The sequence below is a fragment of the Rhinopithecus bieti genome, unplaced genomic scaffold (assembly GCF_001698545.2).
Source record: "Rhinopithecus bieti isolate Rb0 unplaced genomic scaffold, ASM169854v2 scaffold_12013, whole genome shotgun sequence".
NCBI classification, from domain to species: Eukaryota; Metazoa; Chordata; class Mammalia; order Primates; family Cercopithecidae; genus Rhinopithecus; species Rhinopithecus bieti.
The window spans coordinates 899445-909485 of record NW_016807120.1 but is presented as its reverse complement, the minus strand read 5'-3'; the positions used below and the strand labels follow the sequence as shown (position 1 = coordinate 909485).

At 38.1% G+C, this 10041-nt stretch overlaps 1 protein-coding gene across 1 annotated transcript; it reads left to right on the top strand.

Annotated features, from left to right (window-relative positions):
• The first annotated feature begins 213 nt into the window (after positions 1 to 213).
• On the top strand, positions 214 to 10041 carry LOC108534768 (ATP-dependent RNA helicase DHX36-like). Its single transcript, XM_017880262.1, has 3 exons — positions 214 to 537; positions 8533 to 8657; positions 9414 to 10041. Exons 1-3 carry the CDS (start codon positions 295 to 297, stop codon positions 9736 to 9738), a joined length of 693 nt encoding a protein of 230 aa, XP_017735751.1. The 5' UTR covers positions 214 to 294; the 3' UTR covers positions 9739 to 10041.

The window sequence follows — 10041 nt, the reverse complement described above, 5'->3', positions numbered from 1 at the left end:
TCACTTGCTGGGCCTAGGGAAAGAAAATCTACGGGCCTTTGGCTGGCTGTTGCTCCAGAGGTACAAGGGTAAACAACTCAGGGGGATCAGACAAAACCCGACCCGCGCCACCGTCCAGATCCCCGAGGTCGTCACGCCGTGACGTCACCAGAAACCGCTGCTTGTGATGCTAAATGGCCCGCCCTCTTGCGCTGCGCTACGGAAGCAAAACGGAAGTGGGCGCACAGTGCCTTCCGGGACCGGACGCCATTTCCAGTGGTTGCTGGTTCTGACGGGTTGTAGTCCGTCAGGACAATGAGTTATGACTACCATCAGAACTGGGGCCGTGATGGGGGGCCCCGCAGCTCCGGTGGGGGCTATGGAGGGGGGTCGGCAGGGGGTCATGGAGGGAACCGAGGCTCCGGAGGAGGCGGCGGCGGCGGAGGGGGTGGTCGAGGCGGCAGGGGCCGGCATCCCGGGCACCTGAAAGGCCGCGAAATCGGCATGTGGTACGCGAAAAAACAGGGACAGAAGAACAAGGAAGCGGAGAGGCAAGAGGTAATCTCGGATTCTATAGTGGAGGAAATGAGGCAGCACAGGATTTCTTCTCTCTCCCGCTGCCCCCTTTTCCCTGGTTTTGTTTCTTAAGTGATGCACGTGCTTTGTGAAATGCAAATGAGGCGCAAATATGTCGTGTGGGTGCTCCCTGTAGCGGGTGTACTGCTTTCAATTAGCCATGCGCATCTGACGAAAAACAGGCAGGATTTATGCAGGCTGAATATATACTTTGCTTAGAGGACTTGAGAACTGTGACAAAGCAAATGTTAAGTTCACGTTCCAACCGAAATTAACTTTATTAATTGTCGTTGTCGTATCCTCTGGCCATCCTTTCAGTTAGAATAATAATTGTCACTTTAAGGTCTTTGCCTGGTGAAGAAGCAAATAGCGACCTTTCTACATTTGAGATAGGTTTGCGCGGAACAAAAGCAGGCAGACACTATTTTGGCTGTGGATCGTTCAGAAAAATAGTCCAGCTTTTATTATTAGTGTTAAAATTATCCGCAAACCTAGGGTTTTTTTTGTTGTTGTTGTTTGTTTTTTGTGTTGGGGTGGAGAAATTTCTATTGATTAGCAGATTCTCTTTGAAAAGAAAAATGAAAGGAATCTCCAGAGACGATTTGGCTTACTCTCCTCTCTTCAGGTGATTGTCAGGTTGATTTGTATCTTGAAGATCTGCAGTAAAGGAAACAAAGTTCTCGGAGTGACTAATAAATAAAATTCTAATAAAAATAATTTTTATCATTAAGTAGGAACTTAGTGTATGCCTTTGGTGACTTCTTTTTAAAAAGCACCTTATAAAATGTATTATAGAGTGTAATTAGATCATCATTTAGGCTACTTTTTTTTTTTTAGACAGAATCTCACTCTGTCGCCCAGGCTGGAGTGCAGTGGCGCTATCTCAGCTCACTGCAACCTCGACTCCCAAGTTCAAGCGATTCTCCTGCCTCAGCCTCCTGAGTAGCTGGGATTACAGGCGTCCGCCACCCCTCCAGCTCATTTTTGTGTTTTCAGTAGAGAGGGGTTTCACCATGTTGGCCAGGTTGGTCTCTAACTCCTGACCTCAGGTGATCCACCCGCCTTGGCCTCCCAAAGTGCTGAGATTACAGACATGAGCCACCGCGCCCGGCCTAGACTACTATTTTAAAACCATTCCATTTCTTTTTATTTCTTTAACCATGTCATGTTCATTCAGGTGTTTCCCGGGGCCTTATCCATTTATCTTCATAACTTAAACTTCTTTAATAAACAAATCCACTTCTTTTACAGCCCCAAATTAACTTTTTCGTTGGGCAGACTGGCTTTTGAAAATCAGGATAGAGACGTCTAAGTAACTTTACAACTTTTGTTTATTAAGGCTCTGTTTCAAACAAGGTTTTATGCATTTGCTCCAGGGACTTGAAGAAATGTGGTATTCAAGGAGCTTACGGTCTAGCTGGGAAAATAATACCTAAACAGATGAAAAGTTAAATAAGTCAGGAAAAAATGTTCATTATTGTTTCCACATGAAGGGTATAGCCAGTTGTGCAGTGGATGTTATGAATGGAACTTTTGATTTCTACTTGCGTTCCCATCCTCCTTTTAGTGGTGACATGACCATTTATTCACTTGCCAAGGCCAAATGAGATTTATCTTTGCTTCTTCCCCTTCATTTCAGCAAATCTCTGCCTTCTTAATATATTCCAATCTAACTGTTCTTACCTTCTAACTAGTCATCTAGCTTCCATTCCTGCTCTGCATTGTCTGTGCTTTGCAGAGCCGCCTATGGTGATCTTTTAAAAGGAAAAATTAGATCATTTCATTCCCTAATTCACAACTTGAATTTGGAAGTCAGGCCACTTCTGTCTCAGTTTAATACATTTCAGTTGCATCTTGACATGTTTTCTGGAAATCTTGGTAATATGGCTTCAACATAACAGGTTTACCACTTTGAGCATTTCTCCGAGCCAACGTCCCCAGTCTAATTATAGCTTTTGTAAACATAATTTATTTTTACTTTTTATTACAGTGTCATACTGTTCTGTCCAAAATGTACCTTTCCGTCTCGTTTTAATGTGAGTATTTTTCAATGGGCTCATCCCAGTTCTTCTTTGACCACCTTTAGCTTGATGTCATTGCTTGCCAGTCAGAATTTCGGTAATTTTTAAAGTCATGTCATGTGTTTTCAAAATGAATAGTTTTTTTTTTTTTTTTTTTTTTGAGTCGGAGTCTCACTGTGTCACCCAGCCTGGAGTGCAGTGGTGTGATCTCGGCTCACTGCATCCTCTGTCTCCCGAGTAGCTGGGGACAGGTGGGCACCACCACACTCGGTTAATTTTTGTATTTTTAGAAGAGACAGGGTTTTGTTATGTTGGCCAGGCTAGTCTTGAGCTCCTGACCTCAGGTAATCCACCAGCCCCGGCCTCCCAAAGTGCTGGGATTACAGGTGTGAGTCATGTCGCCAGGCTGAAAATGAATGCATTCTAATGATGCATTCTTGAACAAATGTTCTTTCAACAAATATTTATTGAGGACATTATTTTTGTGATGGTATCTTAAGCACTGTATTAATATAGGCTCTACAGAGATTGTGGTTTGTTTGGAGCGATAAATATAATACAATATTAAGGTATTAGAGAATATGGGCTATCAGCTAACTCAGGTCAACGTATTTTAGAAGATTTTTCAGGGACGGTAACCCTTAATCTGAAACTTGAAATATAGTAAAGTGAATGTACGTGTGTGTGTTTGAGGTTTGGGGTTTGGAAAAGATTCCAGGCAAAGGCAGTAGCATGTGCAACAACACCGAGATCAAGGAAGCACATATTCAGTTCAAGAAACTATAAAAGATAAGAACATGGATGTGGAGAGTAGTGAGATGAGGTTAGGGCAGTCAATTTCAAACTTGTTGGCTGCTTTGCACAAAAAGGAATATATTTGAATTTACAACCCAGTACACACATATGTATAACTAGATGAAAAGTTCTGTAAAATAATATTTAATTACCTGCACATTGCTTTGAAGTTTTTTTGTTTTTGAACTTCTCTGTTCTCTTTTAATGCTGTTCATGATCCTTTAATATAATTTCAGAAACAGCAATTTGAAAATCTCTGGGCTAGAAAAATAAGCACGGCCTTGAGATACATTGAGTCTTTCTGAGGACTGTAGCAAGCCGGTAAAACATTTTAAACAAAGAATGAAATGACTGGATTTTAAATGTTTAAATTCACTCTGGTAGCAGTATAAGGAATTGATTGAAGAGGGGCAATCCTGGTTCAGGGAGACCAGTTAAGTAGCCCTTGCAGTAACTAAGGTGAGAAATGACAGCTTGAATTAGCACGTTGGCAGTGGATATGGAGGGAAGTGGACAGATTAAAGTGATTTAGGAGGTAGACTCAAAATGATTTTGTGATGTATTTTATCTGAAGGGATAAGTACAGTGTTAATGATGACTCTTTTATGCCTGTCTGTAAGGATCAGGCTTGTTGGAGGAAGGTGATTGGCTCGGCTATGGACACTATGAGTTTGATATTGTTATAGGGCATACAAATGAGGATTTGCAGGAGGGAGAGGGCTGTGTAGATCTGATGCCTAGAAAAATCTAGACTGGAGGTAAGTATTTGACAGTTAATGGGCTCATGGGTGGTAGTTGGAGTGTGGGAGTGAATGGTCAGAAACGGAATGGGCCCAGCCTGAATTCTATAGACCATTGCTTCTCAGACTTGAATGTGCATAGGAATCACTTGACATCTTGTTAAAATGTAGGACACTAGTGGGATCAGTGATTCGACTTTTGTTACAATCTCCCAGGTGATGCCATTGTTGCTGGTCTGTAGATCACTCAGGCTGTCAAATACAGAAAATGAAAATTTAAGGGACAGGCTGAGGAAAAGAAGGTTACAAAAGAATCTAGGAAGGATCAGCCAGAGAAGAGAAAAATAAGATGTGTGTTGTTTTGAAATCTAAGAGTAGTGTTTAAAGGAGAGAAGGGTGTATCAACAAGAGGAAGTAATTGATAGTGGCAAGCATGCACAAATGACGTAAGAGCTGAGAATGTCTATTGGATTTATCAACAAGGTCGTTGATGATCTTAATGGGAGCCCTTTCTGTGGCATTGTAGAAGTAAAAGCCAGACTGCAATAGGGTGGCAAGTGAAACAGATTAAGAAGTGGAACTTTTTCCAACAGTTTTGCTGTGAAGAGGAGGAAGAAAAATAGGGCAGTAGCTGATAGGGGTAAGGGAATTCAAGAGAGGGTTTTTTGTTTTTGTTGTTTCTAAGGTGAAGAGATTTGACCATGTTCATGCCCTGATGGGAAGCACCCGGGGAAGAGGAAATCAAAGTGGGCCAAATTATGCTGCAGTAATAACCGACCCCCAAATCTTAATGGTTTACAACAAGCAAGGTTTGATTTTCTACCACATTACTAAAAGAGGCAAACTAGAATATCGATTGCCTAATGTCTACTGGAGAGGTTAGAAATTTAGGAAAGCAAGGTAAATTTCAATGAATGAGGTGGCCCTGAGGACATGAAAGGAATTGGACTGCAGAGCTCAGGTTGAGGGGTTAGCCTTTAAAATGCACTTCTTTTTTAACGGGAAAGAAAAAAGGATAAATTCTGATACAGGTGGGTTTAGGTTTGGTGATAACCAACTGAGGACCTTTTCTTCTTGGGGCTTTTGTTTTGTGAAAAACTGTGTGTGAATGCTGAGGGCAAACAGAAAGGTGGTGCTGGCCTGTTACAGAGAATGGGGAGACAGTTTGAAGTAGTTGCACATGATTAGAAAGCTGATAAAATAAATTTGGTGGACATCATTTAGGGTCTCTTGCAAGGAACTGAAAACTAGAAGCAGGATATTTGAGAATGTCCAAGAAAGCAGGAAATAATCAAAATTCTATGACAAAAGAAAATAGTCATGAAACAAAATGTGTTTCTGAGATTCTTCAGGCAAGGAGTGAAATTAAGTGAAGTGTGGTAGAACTAGAAGAAGGTTGTTGAGTGGGAGAGAGGTATCCTACAAAAAGGCAAGATCCAAGTTTGGAATTAAGGTATATTCTCTGCTATCTGCAGCGTCCAGAAACTCATTGTGGGGAGAACATCGTTAAAAATACGAATCTTTTTATTTAGAGTGTAAATTATGTTTTCAAGAGCTAATCATACATGTTCATTGTAAAAGATAGATTCAGCTGTTCATTCCTGGGGCATATACCATGTGCCAGAATTATATCTGGCAGAGGCACTGCAAAAAGTATAGGATATGGAGAGTGAATAACCTCTTTTAAATTAATAGTAATAAAACAAGATCCTGCTACACAACTGACTTTTTTGATTTAATACTTTGGTCATCTTTCCTGTTTGTATACTTGCAGAAAGATCTACTCACTCTTAACCATTGGGTGCACTACAATTCAACTAATTCCTTATTGATTAGCAGATGCTTACTTGGTACATATGCATTGTGTAAGGTATCTTAAAGACTACCAACTGATGTTGACTTTTTAATTAAAACTAATTTTGTTGTGATAGTTTGGACTGAAAGATTGTGTAGATCTGTTTATTTTCTGTAGACTGTTACGTTATCCAGTAATTCACCTTTCCCAAGGCGTGTGAAATCTCATAAAATTAGAATAATCTTTTGTGCTGTTATGGGCAGGAGGTGGGCAATGTGTTGTGAAATGTCAATCTAGGAAAGTGTTTACTAAACAAAATACAGAGTAATGAGTTAACATGGAAAAGTGAGAACTGTAGGAATAGCAGATACAGGTTATGTTCTAACTAAACAGATACATCAAGAAACTTTAAGAGGACTTTTGTAGACACATTTTATATCCTGACAACTGAAATTAGCCACTTGTTTTCACTTCAAAAAAGGAGGTAGCCTATAGTTCATTGGCTTTACTTCCTCAGGTTTGTTTTATCACTAATTTCTTATTTTTATCACATTAGGTTATCCTCCTACTCATGTAAACTTATTTGAGCTTTCACAAAGCATGTAATACTGATTAGAATTAGAATGTCTCATAAAACCCTGTCTCTTGTCTTATTTGAGCTTTCACAAAGCATGTAATACTGATTAGAATTAGAATGTCTCATAAAACCCTGTCTCTTGTCTTAAACATGCTTATGTCTTGTTCTCCTGGGACACATACTCCCCCACCCACCCCAGGTTTCCAAACTTTATGTTAAACTTTGTTATGACCAGCTATTTTGGTGTTTGTTTAATTGGGATAGAATACAGTGAAGAGAAGAGTTGCACTGTACAGAGTAAGGAAAGTATTTTGTGAAATTACTTATTCGTGTATGTGTGTACTGAGTCATTAGTTTTACTGCAGATTGCTATGAAAAAAATAGAAAACAATTGAAATCTGTTGCTCTAGATTTTAGAGTATTTTGCACATTTGCCATCTGCTTTCATCAGTCTCCTTACCTTAGCTCCTGCTTCTCTTCTCCCCAAAAATCATAACCAAACCTCAAAAACTAAAACACCTTGAAGAACATTCCCAACTGCCTAGTTGTTGGATACAGTAGTAATTTTTTCAGTTCTCTGCCTTAGTTACGTCAATTTTATACTTCTGATTTCTTTTTTTAACACCTTTCTTCACTTCATAGGGGTGGTTTGTCACTGTGTGCTCCTAGTCTTTTGCTTGTTCTCTTGATTATTCCTCTGACTTATTTTCTTGCCTTGGCCCCCTGAATGCCGGACTTGGTCAACCATCTGTTCTCATCTTTGGAGGTGGTGTTATTTGTAAATTAAAAGAACTCCTGTGTCTGTGTGATTTCAACTTTGCAGAACACTCCAAAATTTCTATCATAACTCTAAAAACAAAACCTTTCAGAGATCCATTTCCATATATTCATCTGGCTAATCATTATTACAAGTTGGGAACTTTCATCATTGTTCTTAATTGCCTAAAATCCAAACTTAGCATCCTATTTTGACCTCCATCACCTTTACATGTACACAAAAATGTACAGTAACACAGAGCAGCCTCCTCCTAATGATTCATCTTACTGCTGTTCTCTCACGATCCACCCTTGAATTTGAAAACAGTTGTCTTTGATTCTTTCTTCCTTTTTGTCTGTCCCCAACTTCCACCAAATAGTCATTAAGTCCTTTGGTTTCTTTCTTTCGATTTTTGATTGTTTTCTTTTCATTTATACTTTTACCTTCCTCCTCCTTTGGTTCTTTAACCTAACACACTCTAATTTTCACCACTCCTCGTGTGTTTCCTTTTGCCTGTGGATTTATATGCACATTAGAACCTAACGTTTGTAGACCCGTAGATTTTGAAGAATCTGTTTTTCAACTTACTATGTCTAAATATAAAAGTCTCCAAAGAATTGGGTTTTGGAAATTTTTTTTTTTTTTTTTTTTTTTTTACCTTGGACATTTCTTAAATGTGTAAAGTTTCTGAAAATTTTCATAGTTCACCAAGGACCTTTATCTTTGTCCAATTTGTTGTGTTTTATTCTCATTCTTTGAAGCAACTGCGTCATTTGCCACATTGGATCACCTAATGAGCATTGATCAATTTTATTTACTCCTGAGCTCAGCCTTACTTACCAATTTATTCTTCTGTTTAGTGTTAAGAACTTTCAAATGTTCATTGCAACCAAACTATTTCCAGTTTTCAACTTTTTTCTTAAACCATTTGAGTTGTAATAACTTCAAAATTTTAAGATAAGGAGAAATTCATAATAATTAGTATGTGAGGGTTGGGAGTAAGAGAACCAGGGTTGTAGGAAGAGGCATAAATGAGCTTTCTTTGCCAGTCATAATAGGGCTAATTTTATAAATGCTTGTTGGAAAAGGTCTAGAAGGATATGTACCAAAATTTTAACATTAATTAATTAGGTCTAGGAAGGGGGATTGGGCCAGAGGACAAGTGTGAATAACCTTCTTTTATATGTATTTGTTGAACGTATATTACTTAGCCTTTATTTTCTTTAGTATCAAATAATTTTTGCATATGCTTTCTTATGTTGACAAGATGCTTTTTTCTTGGCACAAACTAGAGAGCTGTAGTACACATGGATGAACGACGAGAAGAACAAATTGTGCAGCTACTGAATTCTGTTCAAGCGAAGAATGATAAAGAGTCGGAAGCACAGATATCCTGGTTTGCTCCTGAGGATCATGGGTATGACAAGAAGTATTTTTTTAAAGAATAGGCAAAGAGTAACACTTTAATAATAAAAATAACATCTTTATTTTCTTCAATAAGTGAAGTTTAACCTTGATGTACTTTTTTTTCTTATGTAGATCAAACAGATTTAGAAATGACTTTTAAAAATTTAGATGGCATGTTTCCACAGAAAAGCTAAATGGTATGAATAATAGTGTGTCTGGATATGAGATGTATTAAGTTGTTATTTATTCTTCTCCCTACCTGTCCTCTTTGTATTTATGAAATTATTCTATCTGGGAGATCTGCAAGAAGTGAAATTGCTCCTGTTTTAGAAAGGTTACAAGAACTGTATCATTTAGAGGAAAAATTTGTACAAGTATTTCATGGACTGTGTATTGTAGCATCCTATTTATAGCTCAGAAAGGGTGGCAAGAAAAAAGATGTTGTGACATGAAACAAGTTCAAGAAAACCAGAAAAAGAGAAACACTGTAACTAACCGCAGTGAAGGAATGACTATTGTGTGGATTTTTTATTTTTAACTACCACAAGGAATAACTTAATCTGGCAATATCTATTTAAAGGAAGGAAAAATTTGAATTTGTTATAAGAATCTTAAGTATATTTTCATAATTACTGTACTAAGAGAAAAGCTTTGGATTTGGATGACTGTGAAATATTTCAACAGCGTATTGTTTTGTTTTGTTTTGTTCCAGGGTTCGAGTGGCTCTTCATCTCACCTTTCTTATTTTCTTATTTTGTCAAAACAGATACGGTACTGAAGTTTGTACTAAGAACACACCATGCTCAGAGAAGAAACTTGACATCCAGGAAAAGAAGTTGATAAACCAAGAAAAAAAGATGTTTAGAATCAGGAACAAATCATATATTGACCAAGATTCTGAGTATCTCTTGCAAGAAAATGAACCAGACGGAACTTTAGACCAAAAATTATTGGAAGATTTACAAAAGAAAAAAAATGACCTCCGGTATATTGAAATGCAGGTAGTAGAAAGATGTCAAAAAATATTTTGTCATTTTTTTCTTATACTTTCTAAAAATGTGTATATGGTTAGAGGTAGCTGCATGGCATAGATCAGTGAGATCCTCAACAAGACATCCTCTGTGGGAATTACTTTATTTTTGAATGGTAGAGAAAAGCAGTGGGAATGGAAGTTACACGTAACCTACAGTATCCTGTCTCATCCACAGAAGCTTATGTGGTGAGGAGAAGAAATGTTTGAGAAATGCTGGTGCAAATGGAAAAAAAATACTTACTCTTCAGCTTTTCTAGGCCAGTTTAGTGAGGTGCCATGTACAGTAAAGGCAATTAAAATTGTAAAGCTTGTTCCAGGTTACTTAACTCTTTTTTTGTAGATGATAAAATTAAATATTTCA

Coding starts and splice junctions, on each gene's coding strand:
- LOC108534768 (XM_017880262.1), top strand. CDS start 295: ATGAGTTATGACTACCATCAGAACTGGGGCCGTGATGGGGGGCCCCGC. Junction 538..8,532: donor AGGAAGCGGAGAGGCAAGAG/GTAATCTCGGAT, acceptor GGCACAAACTAG/AGAGCTGTAGTACACATGGA. Junction 8,658..9,413: donor TTTGCTCCTGAGGATCATGG/GTATGACAAGAA, acceptor TTGTCAAAACAG/ATACGGTACTGAAGTTTGTA.